At 41.1% G+C, this 19,455-nt stretch overlaps 1 protein-coding gene across 1 annotated transcript; it reads right to left on the bottom strand.

Annotated features, from left to right (window-relative positions):
• Window positions 1-5,406: 5,406 nt before the first annotated feature.
• Window positions 5,407-17,101, bottom strand: adad2 (adenosine deaminase domain containing 2). Its single transcript, XM_071902775.2, has 10 exons — window positions 16,935-17,101; window positions 15,557-15,671; window positions 14,984-15,122; window positions 13,917-14,045; window positions 12,939-13,089; window positions 12,447-12,617; window positions 11,737-11,951; window positions 11,142-11,376; window positions 5,810-5,942; window positions 5,407-5,602 (listed from the first exon to the last, which is right to left on the bottom strand). The coding sequence occupies exons 1-10, from the start codon at window positions 17,099-17,101 to the stop codon at window positions 5,492-5,494; spliced, it is 1,566 nt and encodes a 521-aa protein (XP_071758876.2). The 3' UTR covers window positions 5,407-5,491.
• Window positions 17,102-19,455: the final 2,354 nt, after the last annotated feature.

Below are 19,455 nucleotides of genomic sequence, written 5' to 3'. Positions count from 1 at the left end.
GAGTCGCTGGACAACTCTGAGGAGTTGTGAGTTGTGTTGTCATCCTTTATTCAGTCTCCATGTCTTAGCACTTAACTGAAGAGCTTCATTCCAGAATGAGATATTCACCATTTAAAAATGTAAGCCCTAGCTACTCTTAGAGAATTATTGCTGGAATAAAAGTTAAACCCACTATAGTGTATAATTCAATTTACTTGTTAAAGACCTTTGTTCAAGAAATAGAACCAATTTAGACGATATATTCATTTGTATTTTTTATATATTGCGCAATGAAAATTGGGTAACATTTTCCCCCAATCCGGATGGAAAAGATGACTGTTTTGGGAATTACAGGATATAAAGGGTAGATTTATTTGTGACTGCAGAGACATCTGCAACTCTAAAGGCCCTCAATAACTGATTATCTTTCACTCTCTCCCTCCATCTCTTTTTTGCATCACTTATCTCTCTCACTACCTCTTCTCCATCCCTTTCCCGTCTCCATCCCTGTTGGATCAGCTGCTGGATCCAGGATGACGTGGCGTTCTACGTGTCTGTGGTCGGCTACGCCGTGCTGGTCTTTCTCTTCAACATCGCTGTAAAAACATTTTCTTTGAGTTGTTCAGCGGACCTTTTATCCATTATTTAGATAACTATGAACCTTCCATTAAATCTAGTCAAACATCTAATGGAAAGGAACAGGCTAATGTACTTTTGTGTAATTGTAGTGACATTTCCACAATATTCTCCTAATCAGCTCTCTGGTCATTCTCCCAACACCATCACTCAGCTTTATGGGAAGATCTACAGGCCCGTTTATCATGCCCATCAGATGATTTTTGACAGTATAACAATATTTGAGTAGACAGGCCTGGCCTTGTTGCCCAAATCAAATCTCCTATTCACTCTCCTGACACTTGATACAGAATGGCTCCTGTTAAGTTTTTTCTGAATTATAGATAGTGCCGATCCTGTAAATCACCTTCTTTTGAATCTCCTCTCAGGTTTTTGTGGTGGTTCTGAAACAGTTTCGCCACATGCGGGCCAACAGTCCGGCTGGGATCCGCAGCGGACTGATGCACGACCTGAAGGGAGTTGCCAGTCTCACCTTGTTACTGGGACTCACCTGGACTGTTGGCTTCTTCACCTGGGGCCCGGCCAGAGTAGCTCTCCTGTACCTGTTCTCCGGACTCAACTCCCTGCAAGGTGGTCTGTCTGTCTGTGTGTAGAAATGTAGTAAATTATTTAAAGTCATTCTGAATAAGAGCATCTACTTAATGTCTAAAAATGTAAGCGTAGAGACACTGTTTGAGTCTCCGTGTTTATTTATTGAGTGGAGGTTTGCTAAACAAGCATGCTCTTTTTTCAGCAACACTGATAAAAAGAAGAAATGTAAAAGAGACTGACAGCTTTTGCATCAGTTGGCCTTTTTAATATATATATATATTTTTTTTTTAGCAATGTGTGAGTTCACAACTGAGAGAAACCTCCTAAATTAAAGGACCTTTCCTTCGAGCGCAGACATCTCTCACTTGCTCATTCATACAGTTTTAAACATTCATACCTATAAATATTCACACACACACGCTTCTCTAAGCCTTCGGGCTGCCACCACCAGACCGGACTTCATCTCACTTTCTTTCATATTTCAGGACTGTTTATCTTCCTCTTCCACTGTCTGATGAAGGAGAATGTCAGGAAACAGTGGAGGATCCACCTGTGCTTCGGACGTTTCCGACTTGAAGAATACTCTGGTATGACAGTCGCACACAGTATGTTGTGGCTTTACTACAGTGACTGAGGTTTAGACAGTGCAGTGCAGGTGTGTTTTAGGAGCAGAAAACAAAGGCTCAAGCATGGACTGTTTAGAATAGAACAAACATTGGTAATGTGCGCTAGTTGAGCGATGAAGTATCAAAGTACCTGTAGATGTTTGTGTAGCTCAATAGTCAATTATCTATCTGGTACGAATTACAGATCCAGATTTTACATTTTTAGCTGTGAATTTTCCATTGCCGGGCTTATTCTGACAGTAATTCTGATTACATATTTATAATGCAAAGGCTTGAGATCAACAGCTGAAAATAGCTTCTTCCATGTAACAACTTTGGCTGTGCAGCATGGGTGTATGTACATCTCACATCTACATTTTAACTCAAAATACCAAGTTCTCCAACATTACAAGTAACCCAGGAGTTGAAGAATTGAAGAGTGTGTTTTGGTTTGTGTTGTCAGTGTGTTGTGGAAGCGTAGAAGTGGAAGAGTTCCCCCTCTGCTGTATTGATATTACTGTTGCCACACTGAAGCGCAGTTGGCCTCAAGTCTATTCTTGATTTCTCAGTCTTAATGGGTCGTGCATAATGACTGTGTAGACTGAAGTTAATCGTTGCATCCAATAAAAGCAATTACAATAACGGCAATTCAGGGTGTGTTTTTAGTACCTGCTTTACAATGATGTTGTTGTCATCCAGAGTGGAGCCACACAGCGTCAGTCGGAGTCGTGGGCAAACCCAGATCCGGCCCTCCAAGACCGTCAGTGCCGTCGGTCCGGTCGGTGAAGTCCAGCTCCACAGACAGCACCTCGGCTTCCTCCGACTCCAGCCAGAGAGACTCGTCCAGCAGGAGACCCAACCTGGGTGAGGACAAAGCTTCTGGAGCATTTCATCCCAAAGCAATAGATATCCTTATATACTCTTATTCCCTTATTACTCAGCCTGTCAACACTACTACTCCTAATACTACTAATAATAAACTCAGAATTCCAATTAGACAAGCAATAACAATGCAAGCTAAATTAAACCTTTACTTAACAATAACACAGACAAAAATAACAAAAACAAAATAGGGAATCTATATTTACAAAAGCCTAACTCTAAAAATGTGTTTTGAGAGATGATTTAAAATATGAGAGATTTAGTGCTCCAAAGCATAGGAATTGTATCACCCTCTGGTTTTTCTAAGCCTAGGCATTAGCATTGATTATATTCCATAGTGAGTGTTTTTATACCATTTTTAAGAGGGGATGCTACATTTTTCAATGGTCTGTATCTCCTTTTGGAACGATACTCTTCATGCATTATTTTATCAACATCTTTTCATCATTTAGTTGCACCAAAAGCTAAAACTCATCTGGGTGACCTTTAGCCTCCTTCATCGTTATGAAATTACAGATGACTGGATCACAGATTTACTCACACATCCTAATCACTCAGCTGCTAGAATTGTGGTGAAAGTCATGGCATACAATAATGAAACTGTATTGATTTAATGGATTACTTACAATCGATTTAATTAGGTATGTCTGAAGCCCTCAGTGAAAACGCCATAATTGTTATTACTTAAAGGTTGCCATTATGATGACAGCTCATTTCCTCTTAACCCCAACACACACACACACACACACACATACATTCTTTATCCACAATTTATGAGCAAATGTCTAATTTCTATCTATAAATTCTTCATAGATGTTTTATTATCTTCCAGGCCTGTTTGTGAATGCTGTGGCTCTGCCTCGAGCCCAGAGAGGCTCCCTGACAGGAGCTCCACCTTCCCATAGGGGGACGAACCTTACACCCGGCTGGAAGAATCACATGCTAGGCCAACCAGGACACTAACAGATACACAGACACGCACACACCTACACAAACAAACACTGGCATCCAAATTTTGGAATCGGTCATCAAATCAAAAGCTGAAATCTTTTAGAGACTAGGTGTACAATAGGAAACAAGCTTGAACATGTATAATGATTCTTAAATATGACAAGGACACACAGGCTACACACTGACACTGAGACTTTTAGTCCATGTACAGTATGGAGCCAAGAGTAACTGTTAAGTGCAGCTGTGTTCTCACTTCATAAGATAATGTAGTCATGCAATTTTATCAAACCGTTTTAGCTAAATATTGTAAAAGAGCCTGTAATTATGGAGACATGAGTAGCTGCATCAGTGAGAGGGCATCAGTTCCAAGGAGGAGTTGGTTGCCAAGCAACTGGTGCGTGGAACCATGGTGACACTGAACCACACAATTTGTAAAAAAAAAAAAAAAAAAAAAAATTAAATTAAATAAAAATGAATATGGTGACTTGGGGACAAGAGCAGTGTTTCAAAATTCGCTAAACATGCACCTCCATCATGGGAAGATCTGGGACATTTCACCTACACACCAGTGGTTTAGCCTGAAGACCTGCTGGAGTGTTTTGTGTGTGCTTGTGCATGAGAGAAAGTAACTTCCACAATACCAGCAGCTGGAATAAACATCTTTGAAATGAACTGCATCAAATATAAGGAAAACCGAGATGTTTGAACAAAATTTTGCCTCCTGGGATGAGAAGACAGATCAAGCAAACCACCATCTGTGGAGAACTGCACCTCATTGGCTGAAAGTGGAGCCTGCTTACCACTACAACACTACGGTTAAAACAGAGTTGTAAGACAGCAGCAGGCCCTGTCAATTTAAGCTTCTTCTCTTAGCTCATACCTCCGCCTGGCTTCTCACCGTCCACACAGTATTTAGCTTTGATATAGGCCACAAGATGGCAACATAACATAGCAGAGCACATTCTGAAGGAGATGGCCTTAGTACTTACATATACAGGCACAAGGAAGAGGCGGTGTGCAGTGGACAAGCATGATCCATCCGGCTGTTCAGCAACAGTGAGGCTTGCCATTAGTTTGTGAGACACCTTGGGTTCTTCAGCTGCTAGGTCAGATCTGACCTCTTGACCTAAAACAGACTGCGGTTGCTGTGGGTTTTACTACAAGCTTAGTGCATCAATATGAGAGTTGTTACATGCACAAATTTCCCCCACACACTGAGTATGATACTCACTGGATATTGATGACCTTTGTCCCTGATAGAAGAGCCAAACAAAGCACACATACTTATGATAATATCAGTAGACTGAATAGACCTGTTTGCATACCCACCTACTGTCTTTGAGGAAGGCATTGTCTATCTGAGAGACAGTTGCTGTTCAGCAGCGAACAGGAAATATTATGCAATGCCTACTGAACTGGATTTGGTTGAGATGACTGACTCCACTTCCACACTGTACACAGAATTATGTATACTTTTGAATTATTTTTAAAGTATAGACCCCTCTGTATACTAAGCAATGGGTGCAGTATGCAGTTTGGTACATCATATAAACTGCTGTGTTCAGTACAAGCTTTTGGCTGCAGCCTCAGACAGGGAGATTTCTGCCCCATTCTTTGTGACAGCAAAGAGAAAATGTAACCTATTTGTATCGTGTTAGCCTGCAAGCAATGTACTTCAGTTGATTCCACCTGCAACTCAGTCAAAACCAGCTCTCTATGGTGCATCAGTGTAGGGTCTCATTTATTTTCCCAAATGCCTACACAAACTCAAAACAACACCAATATTGTATTTAAAACAAAAATAAAATGATAGTTAGGGGCAGTTAGTGCAGCACACATGGTAACAGTGGACAAAGTCTCAGGAGGAACTCAGGAAAACTTGTAAATGGCTCTTTTCTGGGAGGTTTTCAGGCACTAAAGCAGTCCACCAGCTTTTTAGAGTTCCAGGGACCTGCATGGTTGCGCAGAAACTGCTCGTTGACAAGTTCCTTGGCTGTCTGATAGAGGCTGCCTTCCACCTACAAAACAACAATTTACAAGATGAGAGAGCTTTAATGTCGGATTTCACAACACACCATGGTTACAAAACAGCTTTCACTCATGCTGTTGCAGGAGCCGCTGCACATTCCCCATAATTGCACTTCTCTTAATGATACTTTTGCATTGCCCCAGCACTCAGTTTGAGCATTGAAGCTTATGTGTGATTATCTTTAGCTGAAACACACCTTGACACTATGGTAAGTAGGAAGATCCAGCAGGTAGCTGTGCCCACCCAGCTGTGCAACGTGGCGGAAATATCTGTAGAGGGCTCTCTTGCAAAGTCTGCTGGAGAAGCCGGGGCCGCTCACTGACGGGGAGCTGGAAGATAAGAAACCATAAATCATATTTCAACAGACAAACGTTTCCTCGTCAATATATTGATTGCCTTACACCATACATTACTGGTTTTCTGTGCTGTGGGGATCCGAGTTGGTACACAGGAAGACTAAAAATGGGTCCTCAAATTATTCTAGGTTAATTGTTGGCTTCAGCAGCTTTAAGTTAAACTGCAACAGCCAGAATCAAACTCTATTTCACGGGTTTTTCAAACAGGGGTGAAATTACTTACTGTTGCTAGAACGCAACCATTTTATCAACATAGATCTGCATGGAAGATCGTCTTCCACCTTTGCTCTGCTCTACTACATTCCCCTTTAAAGGTTGCAGATGTTGTCATTTATCCAGGGGAATGTTCAAGCTACATGTTTTTTATTTAAAGTTGAGTCTGACATTAACTTAAGGCTTTTAGCTGGCATATTTTTCCCAAGTGACTTGCGATGAGTAGAACAGTGGAATATGCTTGAAGACATTACAAATAACCAACAGTAAGAACAAGGGTCAAAGTCGCAGTGTCTTGACCACAGAAAATGCACAATAATTCCTCTGCCTGAAGTATGATCATGTGTAATAGAGAAATAATAGGTAAAGAAATAAGGCCAAGGGGGGGGGGGGGGGGGGGCGACAGATTACACACAAAAAATGGACAAAAGAAATGCAAAAAGCAATAAAAATGTGTGCTTCTGGAAAACTGGCTAATTCACAAACTGCCAGGCATATTTCAAAAATGATGACTAATTCACATAGAGATTGACATTTCCCAGCGGTATTTACAGCTTATTGGAGTTGTGGACAGACTCTGCTCAGCCGGTCTTTGCTGGCTAAAGCTGCAGAGGGGAGAGAGAAGAGAAGTAGAGAGAGATTATGTGTGCGTGAAAAAACAGTTGAGCAGCTTCCCAGCTGACAAAGGCTAATGCGGTTTTGGGAGGATGGTATTGTTGAGCTGGGTGCAAGTTGGTACAAATAAATGCCCGAAGCGCTCCGTAGCACACAGTGAAGGAATGAGTCGGTGAGTGAAGGTTCTCCATTGCACTGACAGCATGTCATGGAGAGGGGGGAGGGACAGGTTTGCCAACATCCCTTTCACTGAAAACAAGGGTGGAAACTAGGGCTGAAAGAAAAAAACAAAAAATCAAATTGCCAAATGTCAAATTTGTTTGACAGAAAATTGCAATTGCGATTTTTTTTGCAATTCATATCATCACAATTTTTTTTTTTTTTTACACTTTAAAATTGTATAAAGAAAAGTGATTTTGTACAAAAAATAGATGTCAATGTGCAGGATTTATTGAGTTTGAGTATGATGAAAGGTTTTCACCAATGTTGTACTTGATTCATGGACCAAAGATTACCCGCAGCTCTACAACACCTTGTTTAGAAATCCATTTTGAACGTCCCTCTCTCTTAGGCTGCGTTCACATTGCGGAGCGGTTTCTGCTCAAAACGCCATTATTTCCTAAGGAAGGGAGCGGATTCCGTGCTCACCACCGGCTCTGCGGCGGATCACGGATTTTTCCGCCGTGGTTGGTCGTGCAAAGAGTTGAAAATAGTTCAACTTGAGCGGATAAGATCCATGTGAAATGTTTCACTTCTCAACTCAGCCCTACTTTGGTTGCCTGGCAACAAACTGAGTGCTCCGCTTCGTTTCTGCCACTTTTTTCAAAAGTGAGCCGGATCGCGGATTTCAAGCGGAAAACGCTCCGCAATGTGAATGCAGCCTTAAGCAATTAATTGCAGCTGTGATTTGGAAATCACGATTTTGATTCTTCCCATCTTTTTTCTGTATGTGCTATCCCATTAATTCCTCTTCAGTTCAGTCTGCACACTTCAAGTTCCTCCTTATTTCCTGGCCTGGAAGCCCTTTTCTTCTCTTTCAGTAAGCCTATTTAGTCCTTGGTTATTTATGGTTCATTGTTTGGGAAGCAGTTGTACAGCTCAACTTGACACCGTGCTCCACAGTGTCACCTAGAACTAATAGTTGAGTCGGCAGGACAGGAGCTGCAATATATAGTAACATTGAGAGCGCCAGGGAGCATCTCAGATCTATTTTTGGCTGTAATCTCCCCATAGGGACAACATATCCTCCAGTGAACCACGTCACAGCGCCCCATTCCAGCTCCAGGACACCAGCAGTGGTCTGTGCCTCCGATGCCAAAAGGTGGCAGGAGCCCCAAGCCTTTCTGAGGCTGTCAAACAGATGCAAACTGCATCAGGCTCAGCCAGCAGCCCTCCTCTATCCTTGGAGCTGGCTGCAGGAGTGTAAATCAGGTAAGTAGAAGTCAGATAAGTCTCTCTGGAAGTGGAAGAAGGGAGGCCATACTGGTCTGACATTTTTGATGCCGGGCCAAACTATTTTTTCTGCTTCATAACAGCGGGGGCATTTAAACACATACTGCATTCTACATCACTGACTACAGTCCACATATCACAAGTGAAGCAGTACTAGTTGCACAGAATGTGTATTAGTATACACTAGGGTTGTCAAAAGTATCGATACTTCGATAAGTATCGATACTAAAAATTTGAAACGGATACAATACTCATTTACAACAGTATCGATACCAGCAGTGCTTTCTCTTAATGAAAAATCAAACATATTATTTCTCCGCCTCCACTAGCCACACACACACACACACACACACACACACACACACACACACACACACACACACACACACACACACACACACACACACACACACACCCTGCACCGCTGCCCCTCCTCTCACTAGTAGCAGTCAGCTGGGTTGTTGCCTCAGTCAGCAAAAAATGCTACAGAGTGGTGCCGACGAAGGGGGGTAACACGTCAAACTTGGCGAAGCACCTTAAGGGCCGACACGCCAGTCTATATAAAGAATTTCCAGAGCAGTGTTTCCCCTATAATTGTACAGGCCTGGCGAGCCACCAGGCCAACGAGATCCCTCGCCAGGCCAAAAAAATGCCAAAAATAATGCCAAATATCCATTCATTCGGAAATCAATAATCATTTGCGTTTGGGAGCCTCTGTTCGGCGCTGCTCCGAAACGTGAGTCAACCTCTGTGTCGTTGCCTGGGAAACTCTTGACGCGATGCGAGTGCCACTGCTATCACACTGTGTCCTAAACGCCGGGTTCAGACCGCATGCAGAAGCGCCGGGAAGCGCAGCCAGTTTCCTTTCGGCGCCCATGTTAACCGATTTGACCGTTCAGACCATCCGCGCCGTGCTGCGGCGCGCATTTCACAGGAAAACACCATAGAAAACACTATAGATGGTCATATCTCCATTATATCACCACAGAAGCACAAATATATTAAATGATCAACTTACCAGGGTCTTCACTGTTGTTGTTGATGAATCCATCTGTACTAATGCAAGTTTTAAATGCAACACATTGTAGGATGATGGTCTCTCTGGTTTTGAATTATCACTTGCCTTTTGAAAATTGCGTCTGTTATTGAATTACCACAAAAGTAAACAAGGATACATGTTTAGGTTTGTTTATTTAATTTATTTAGGCCTATGTCATTATTTAGAGAGAGAGAGAGAGAGAGAGAGAGAGAGAGAGAGAGAGAGAGAGAGAGAGAGAGAGAGAGAGAGAGAGATCTAGGTCCCCTAGGCTTTCCTAATTATTGCCTGATCACAAGTCACAACTCTTGCTGAGAAAACAAATAAACGCTTTGATATGAGGGAGTTTGTGAAGAAAGGGAGAAATTAAGAAGATGGGAGACATAATGTTAATGTTTGCAAAGGTCATAATGCTAAAGTTTTGCAAAGGTCATAGGTTACACAGCTTACTTTTATGCAATAAATGCAGCTTATTAAGTCATCCTCTCCTTGTGCTCACTTTGTTTTAAGTCTTGTATATACCAAGCGAACAAAAATTTGAACGCAAATATAAATTGCAGACCGCCTGCTGCGCCATCTGACCGAAGCCGACCGCGCCAATATGCCATCCCGCGCGCCTCATCCGTTTAGGGTTTTTTTGGTGCGTACCACCAGGCCTGAAAAAATTCTAGGGGAAACACTGCAGAGGTTAGCGAAAGCTCCCGTTTCAACATCACTGAAGCATTAAACATTTATCATAAACGTTAACATACCCTGCACATCATCCGTTTTAGTTTAGCTAGCAAACCAAACGTTAGCTACAGAGCTAGCTAACATTATCAATACGGATGTGCGCGATTAGTCGACTAGTCGATTAAACGTTTCTACCCTCGCTACCCTCGTCTGTGTTTTTTGCTTAGTTGCTTACAGTCTATGCTGCAGAGGCCAGGAGGCAATATGATGTTTCACATGCTTGTGCAGTATAAGCTCACTCCCCTCAATAAAAAAGAGCAAATCATGATGATCGACACCTGTCAATCAAAAATGTGTTAAAAAAAAAAAAATGGTAAAATTATATTTTAACATGAAAACAATATTTAAAAAAAAAAAGACTGAAAATTCATTTTTCCCTCCTGTGGTATCGAAAATGGTATCGCATATCGATATTTTCCTGGGTATTGTATCGAAGTTAGAAATTCTAGTATCGTGACAACCCTAGTATACACTACTTTTCACAATGTCTGTTTAAAGGTGACTGGAGATCATTTGTCAAACCATGTCTGTAATATCAGTTCAATCACTTGGCTACGTTTTTACCATCTGAATATTTGACAGCTTAACTTTTAGGCTTTTAATCAAACAACAAGCTATTAGCTGTTGTGTTACCACATCCTTCCTGAGTCCCTGCAATAACAAAGTCAAAAACAGGGTCAATACTGCCAGATTAGCTTATACAATAGCCCAGAAAATCAGTGAATATTCTTTTCAGATTTAATCAATTCAGTGTTTTTCAGTATCTGGGTTGGGCACCAAACTGAGTTATAAGAAGATTAAAATAAGTCCCCAGATCAGTCGGGTGGACATGAGTTTATGTTGATAACTTCCATAGTCCATACAATGTACAGTATGGAAAGGTGCTCTAATTACTGTATCATTACCTGCAAATCTTTTTGGGGTCTTGAGAATTTTGGAAATGTGGGTCCTCAAGAAAAAGTTTGAAAACTACAGCTATAAATCACCTCAAAATTTCCATGTTGAGAATAACGGTTCTAAAGTGGCACCCATCTTAATGAAGAAATCCACAGAAGCCCATCGAACAAATCAGGCTGATGGACAGCACTGTGCTGTGCATTTCATTAGCTGCATCTCCACCTTACCCATCAATGATGTAGCCATTTCCACTGTCCAGAACTTCAATGTCCTGGTCTCCGAGGCACCAGTTGATACTGAGATGCTCGTGCCGGGGGGAGGTCAGAACAGGCCCCACTTGGTCACCACAGAGGAAGAAGATCTTCTGTTTCCTGTAGGGTGGGGCCAGTGGGTCCTCCCATCCATCACCCAGTCGCTTGTTGGTAATGTCAGACAAGTCCTCAGCAGAGAGGCTCTGGCTCCCTGTACAAGTAATACTACAAATTAAAAAATGCTTTTCACATGCAATTTCCATTTATTGTGGCTGGTGATGTAAATCAATGGGATAGCAGTATCCGTTAGGGAGAGAAAGGCAGTTTTGTATGATGGGAAGAGCAGAGGGGTTGTGAAAAAAATCTGTGATGTTATTATTGGTAGAAATTTGTATATACGCCAACTGGTACACGATGAGGTAACCACTTAAAATACAGTTTTCCGGGAGAGAAAATTAAAATTAAATGTTTTGGCATTTTTAAATAGGTAATTATTCTGACATGAAAAAGTAGCTAACAAAGTGAAAATCATTTTTCATTTCATTATGACACTGGGATTGCAGTTGTTTACCTAGCACCATGCTGGTGATGTAGAGCGGCTGGATGAAGTGGCTCAGCAGCGCCCCCTGGACGCCGGTGACGGCCCAGCGACACAACTTGTCACTACCAGACATGCAACAGACCTTGGCGCCCCAGACACCGGGGTCAAGGTAGGTCACAGGAACCAAGACGCCCTTGGAATGGTACTGCAGCTTCAGCGAGGTACAGATGTTGTTCACAGTGCCCCTGAATACAACATTAGATTGTAGTTTAGTTGTTTACCTACTATTTCTGCTCTCATCCTGAGCAACATTCAATAATTAGAATTGCAAAAGAGACCTAATAATAATGGGTCATAATCAATGCAGATTGATGTAAACTATATGACAATTCAAACTACTGTAATCCGAGGTAATCCAAGTGACCATATGCTCATAATCATTATTTCAAACATAGAGATGCTTCCATTTCCAACTCGCATAATTTCAAGCAAATCTTTTGGAATGCAAGCAAATCTTTTAAGACAAGTCAATAACTATGATGCTGTGTGCTTTACAACAATTGTTATATAGGTTTCCATTTTTATCAGACAACAGACCTCCTGTTTTAGAATGAATTCTTTCATTTCTACTACATCAAGGCATTTCATTTATACATTGCAAAATATAGCTTAAAACAATGCACACATGACATGTTTGTATATTTAAATAATCGAAAGAAGGGAAAAACAGACTGCTGTACTTGAAGTAGAAGTTCTTTGCAGCTCCTTCTGGGCACTGATTGGTGTAGAGATGCAGGTTGACCTTGGGTTTGAGCTGAAGCTGGTGGCTGTCTGTACTACTCTCGAAGATGCAGTGCTCCTTGGCCTTTGGATCAGGATCAAAGAACAGCAGGAGCTGCTTGTACAAGAACCTGAACACAAGTCAGAAACACTCCTTCTCACTTTCAGCAACATTGGCATTTTCTATCCACTAATAGAGCCATCAATGGCAAAAGAGAGTGAGCAAGGCAATTCAGGTAGCCTTGCAGCATGTTTAGTATGTGTTATAAAGGCTCCATCATGAATATAAATAGGGAAAAAGGATTATTTATACATTGTATTAGTAAATTTACACAACGGGAACTGGACATTCCCTACTCTAGCTCCAAATTAAAAACACAACTCTAAACGTTCACAAGACTTGGGTATGTTAGTTATTCCCCCTCTTTGTGAACCATATAACCTGTTTGTACCTTTGGAGCGCCCGTCTGGCGATGACAATGGCATGGCAGTCGTGGATCATGGTCCCATTGTAGCAAAGCCACTTGGTGCAGCTTGAACGGCCAGCTCCCAACGCCACCACCTTGTAACGCTCACAGGGCTGACCCGCTGTGTCCAACACTTCTGTGGAGGAAATTAAATTGTTTTTTCCCCCCAATATTTTTATTAACATCGCTGCTTTAGTTAGTAACTGGTAGAGAGAGAGGTAGGATTAAGACAGGGAATGATGTGTGATACAGTTAAAGAGCAGGACAACAATGCTGTGAGCTCATGGTATTACTTCTGAGGAGGCAATGACATGAATTTAACGTTATATTTTAAGGGAGGGAAGAGAATATGAAGACTTTGGACATTAGTAAAAGGGAAATGCCATTTGGTTGCAATCCACATGCCATCCTCATACGTCTCCATTCAAATCCTAGCTGGGGACTGAGAGGAACGTTAGGTCATGATGAATTAGAGAGTTGGATAAAAGACCTGAACTATCCCTTTAACAGCTCCCTCACATCACCATGTCATGAAATCATGGAGCGAAATGTGAGGCGAAGAAGTTAATATCAATATTCTCAGCATGCAGAGGCACAGGGATACAGGACTGGGCAAATATATATTCAATTATCATTTTAAATATTTTAATCATCTGAGGTTAATCCAGTTAATTTTCAAGACACATAATCAGCCTCAAAAGCGGACACATCAGTAGAATAAAGTACTGTACATCAAGTGTTAATTTCCTCATTTTTTTGTAAATCAAAATGGATTTAACTGCTATTTTTTTCCCAGTCCTTGCAAGGCTCAAACTTCTCTTTGGCAATGGACAGATACAGCAACTAATGATAAAATAAGTAATGTGGAAACAATCAATTACCGTATATATGAAAAAACTCAATCAATAAGCTGGACTTTTAGCAAATCCAAACTGACATACCCGAGGTGTGCAGGGATCTCACCTGTCTCCAGGACAAATGCGGCCATGTGGCTCTTACAGCCGTGAAACTCGGGACTCATCTTCAACAGGCTGTCAAACTTCTCACTACTTATTGCTGCCATATGATTCTTGTGCCAGTCAGTTTGCCAAACTGGAGAACATAAAAAAATGTAATCAAAAGACAGCTATATAACCAGGGATAGAATATACAGTATATTTGGATATCACCCTGTCAGTGCTGTTTTACCAGCCGTCTCTGTAACAGCCCATTCAAATACTGGCTAATGATAATAACTTGCGCTCGCCTGGACAGAAAAATATAAAGCTGGTATTGCACTTAAGGCGCTGAATGCATTACTCTCCAGCGGAGATTAATTCAGTTCAAATGAGAAAATCTGTTTCTGCTGTATCATTCTGCAGGGAAATGCGACCACGAACAAATTGCGACCGGAAAATTTAATTTGGACACACTGGTCTGCTTACAAATAAGTGTCTTGGTGCTGTTTTTTCATATTGTTAAATGTGAGGGGGATTCAACAGCTCAAACCCACAATCTGCATGTCTATAAACCTTGATGTGCTGATTCAGATAATCATGACTGATAGTGGTTTGCCCTGTGTCCTTTATTGCCCTCCATTGTGAAGTGCTTTGTAGCTATGAAAAAATGATAAACCCCTGCACTACTGGAAAATGTTTTTTAGGGTGCTGGCAAGTGCAGGAAAAACCACTGTTGCAAAGGATTGATTTTGCCGCACAGCAAGTCTCTAGAAAAAGTTTGTGTGTTTTAGATGAGATAAAAAGTTTAGGAGTGAACGACGCATTTCGCTTCCTGTTTCTTCAGGTAAAGAGCAAACCTGAAGAAGCAGGAAGCAAAGTGCTAAAGATGATGATGATTATGATTATGATTATTTCCTGAGAATGTATTATACTGTATTTTCTGTGCAAGGTGGCTATCCACGTTTTCCCTCTGGGGAATCAATAAAGTTTCTCATCATATACTGTGTGTTTTTATATCCTTACATATGCCCTGTTCCCTCAATATGCCTGAGCCCCTAAATATGGCTGAGCCAAAACGAGCCACTACTGTACCTTCAATCTTCTTGCTGCTTTTTGGACTCTTCAGGTTCTCATTCTGGTCCAGGGAGACCTCTTCATCCAAGAGGCTGTTGTCAACTGGTGACATGCCAGGGAGGGAGAGGACAGCAGCATCGTCATCTGATTCTTCATCCTAGGAACGCAAAATAATTTCAGAGTAATTCGGGACCATGAACCTCTGATCTGCTGCTCTCCTGTAGCTTTAGGAGCATTAATTCATCATCAACATTGTGGGCACTTGCGAACATACTGTAGGAAAATTCACAGGACTAGCAGGACCATGTAATGTGAGAGGTGAACACAATTTATTCTTGCTGTCAACTTAAGTGACAAGGTGGCTGCAGATGTTTTTGAACCACTCCAGTTAGCCGAATAATCGTAACATGCACGTAGAGTACGTGCCAGTCAACTAATTAGCAGTTAATCATCACAGATGTTGAGATTTCAATTTGATGTCAGATTTTCAAATAAGGCTTAATGACTGCACAGCATTTCAAGTTCTCTGTGCAGGACGTCTTCCGCATAAACGCAGAGAACTGTGGGATACATAGAAACTGCTGACATTACCTCATCTTCATCCAGGATGGTGCAAGAACCAAGCTTATGGATTTGCCTGGGTTTGGAGGAGGGAGCCCCCTCTGCTCCGGGTCTGCCGCAGTCTTCTCTTATTTGGTCATTGTTTCTGGAAATAAGGAGATTTTTCCTTAGATTTTAACATGAGTAGTGATAGAGAATAACAATGTAGCTCTTTCTGAATATGAGAAATGGATTGTGGTTCGACAGTGTGAAAATTCAAAGTTTAGATTCAAATTTAAAAACTATCTAACTTTTACTTCCCTTAATTATGTAGATACTGCATGATAAACAACAGATACAATTTGTAGAAAATTACTTTCTGCTCAGGTACAGAAGAGTTAAGTGACACCTGAATGACTGACCCAAATTTGCTTCTTCATACCCACTGTATCAAGCCATTAGGTTTTTTTTTTTTAACCACCTGTGCATTGTATACTGTTGTAGATATTTGGTCATATCTTCTCTTTTCCAAATTGCACAAATTAAACAATGTTGTGGCAAAAGCACCATGGGAATAAAGAGGGGGGTGCAGTGCTTTAACACTGGACACTTTGGAATGTAAAATTCATGGGATCAACAAGGTCGTCTGATATAGGAGATTAACATTGAGAATTTATGTGAGCAGCTCATAACTCAAATGTCTGCATTTTGCACAGACTCAAATAACTCAGCAGTGGCAAAATTCCTACCTAACTTGTCCTATTCATATTCATCACTGATGTTAATATTTTCACATTTTCCCCACCGATTTGCATTTACTGCAATTGCAATTCCGGGCACATGTAGGCAAATGCCTTCCACTTAAGCGCAATTGTTTTTGGGGTTATGTGGCAAGCAGGGCAGGGAGGGTGTGGGTCAGGAGGCCGAAATACAAGAGCAGTGCATCATGACAATGAGGCTCACCGGCGCCTAATTAACTATTCTCTCTACCTGTGTGTTTGAGTAGAAGAGGAGTGGAAGATGAGCCTGAACTAGGAGAACACACATCCTCATTTACATTTCAGCCAATTAGCTGAAACCTTTTTAAGATTTTTTTGGGGTGAATTTTTGCCTTTATTTGATAGTTGAAAGACACAGAGAGACAGGAAAAATTGGGAGAAAGAGAGGGGTGTGACATGATGCGACAAAGGCTGAATTCAAATCTAGTACATGCATCCCAGCCAAATGAGCCACTAGGACGCCCACTGCTCTGAAACTCTTATCCAGAGCAACGTACAATGAGTGAGCAACAAGGAATTCAGCGTCGCGCTCAAGGACACTTAAACAGCACATGTGGGTGTTGATGGACACACTGGCGGTTATGGGGATCAAACCTGTGAACTTTCAGTTAAAAGTGCGGTCTGTATAACCTCGCTGCCTACTTAATTACCTCAAGCAAGTGGCACCATCATAATTTGAAGCATCGTCTCCTGTCAAGTGAGCAGGCTTCCAGGAGCTGTGAAGGTGTACATTCAAGCTTGGGTCAATGTCTGCCAGAGACTGAGAACAGGAGGCGCCTCGTCTAGAATGATACTTGACTGCTTCTTGGTCCGCCATGTTTTCCAAGCACCAACAACCTGCTTGTACCTGTAGAAATAAAAGAAAGTTAGAGTTATAGACATTGTACTTTGTAATTGAAATTCCTTGGACTTTTGGACCCACACTTAAATTGTTTGGCTACAAAACACCTGGATTATGCTGCACATGCTGTTTGGAGAAATTCTGCCCTTTTTTTTTTTGGAGTTGTAAAAAGATGGCCTGTTATATTCAATAGTTTGGGAGAAGGCTGAGACCAAACCACAGGGGCTAACTTGCTGTGTGTTTGGTGTTCCTACTTAACTTCAATGGAGTTTCCACTGACATGGGGGACATGAATGACATGACAGTAATCTCCCAGTGGATTTTAACAGGAAAAAAATTACAAGAAAGTACTGGTAGTATATCATACCTTTAATGGAATCCTCAATTTTTTCTGCCATTTGTCATCTAAGTTATATTAGAGTAATGGAGTGTGATTAAGGTTAATTATGAAGAAAACTAATCTTGAGATGGGGATAATCATAGTTTATGGATAATTCAACTTCAATCTCATATTTTGAGGCCGTGACAACATAAGTAACGCCTTATATTTCCTAACTGATAACTGTAATACTATTCCCGAAACTGATATAACGTTAGTAATATTAGCTAATTCATTACATTCCTTATTGGGAAACTAATGGCGTTACTGCAAGTTACCGCCTAGCTAACAACAGATCTAACACACTAAAGAAGAAACATGCACCAACATTTACATTAGGTAACGAAAAGGAGCAACGGAACTGAATTTCATGGTGGACATGATCTTCATTACCTGCATTTTTGTCAGACTACAGTTAACGGTTAACGACCCAGTTAGCTAACGTTAGTTAGCAAGAGAAAACTAGCAAAGCTTAACGATAGCTAAAACAAGACAAAGTTAGCGGTTTAAGTTACCACATGACAGAGCTGGCTAACGTTAACCTTAGCTAGGTGTTAGCTGACTAAACTGTAACATAAAGTTTTGTCCCCGTTATATATCTTCATCCCCGTTTTCAACGCTTGTCACATTACAGTACACTTTTACAGTAACCTTACATGCTTTGGATAATTTTACACTGGTGCTTTTCTGAACATGTCAACAAGCCTCCAACCTCATTGTTATGACGATAATACACACGTTTCATAAGTTAATGTTAAGTTATAGGTTAAATGTTTAAAAGCTTTAAGCTTACAAGCCAAATAAATAGCAACAAATGACCCAGAAAGTACCTTAGTTTAGTTTAATGTTACGCTTCCTCGAAATTGGAAGAAACTCCTCCGTGTCCGGATGGCGACTCAATTGGGCCAATTACCGTCGTGTCGTGCTGTGTGCACAGAGAGCCGTACAATAGACTGAGTTCGGCAGTTGAAGTGTTACCTAGCAACCACATCGCCCCTTCTCCTAATTAATTTTCCTATTGACTCTTAGAAAATTTCTCAAATCATCATGAACATTTCCAGAACGGTAATTCCTTAAATAGATAAAGATTGCAAACTGTAATCCACAATCAAACAATGCAATCAAACGGCCTTGTGCTCAAAATGAATGAAAGGAGATTGTTTTTATATGGAATTGAAATCACCATCACGTTTCACATGAATGTACACTGCAGTGTAATTTATTTATTTTTCATTGCTCACAGAGATGTCAGGCCTTTTCTCAAGGAGCTTGGAGAACAACAAACATAGGACCAAAATTCTCCAGTGTGAATTAGATTTTTGACATATTACACTGAATGACATAATGATCTCCCAATTCCATATAAATGTACAATCTTTCTCTATTGATAGTAAGTAGGTTCACAATTGATGGATGGATGGAATGATGGGTGGATGGATGGATGTACAGATAGCGTATAGGCCTATGCAAATGTGAAAATATGGATATAAGAGGAAAGCGGAGTGGTGAAGGGATGCTGTCCTCTCATTGTCTCTCACACAGTTACAGTATGAGCGAATATCTTACTGTCAATCCTCCATCCACTCTCTATTTGAAAGCACTTGTGGATGTCATGATTTTCTGGGAATTTAGATTGAATGTACGAAAAAGGGAAAATTGAAGAGCGGGTCTGTCATGTTTTATGTATAGAAGCGGTAAATAAGCAAATGGGTACAGAATGGTTTGATGGTTTCCATGAATTTTAAATCTGTTGCGTTATGCATGCACACACACACACACACACACACACACACACACACACACACACACATGCAGGCACAAACACAGACACATTCACACCACATAAAAAAACACACCAAACACCAAACCACCAAAAACACACACTGTAAACTCCCATGATGGAATTACTGTGTAGTTGTTCAGATTACTGCCATCACACCTACACACACAC

Source organism: Centroberyx gerrardi, chromosome 11, assembly GCF_048128805.1.
Source record: "Centroberyx gerrardi isolate f3 chromosome 11, fCenGer3.hap1.cur.20231027, whole genome shotgun sequence".
Classification (NCBI taxonomy): Eukaryota; Metazoa; Chordata; class Actinopteri; order Beryciformes; family Berycidae; genus Centroberyx; species Centroberyx gerrardi.
Note: the sequence above shows the minus strand (reverse complement) of the source record. Positions and strands in the feature narration are given on the sequence as shown.

Excerpts from the sequence above, each read along its gene's own strand:
- adad2 (XM_071902775.2), bottom strand. The coding sequence starts at position 17,101 with ATGGCGGACCAAGAAGCAGTCAAGTATCATTCTAGACGAGGCGCCTCC. Across the intron at positions 11,377-11,736 it reads CATCACCAGCATGGTGCTAG|GGAGCCAGAGCCTCTCTGCT; the intron begins GTAAACAACTGC and ends TTACTTGTACAG. Across the intron at positions 5,603-5,809 it reads CTACTTACCATAGTGTCAAG|GTGGAAGGCAGCCTCTATCA; the intron begins GTGTGTTTCAGC and ends GTTGTTTTGTAG.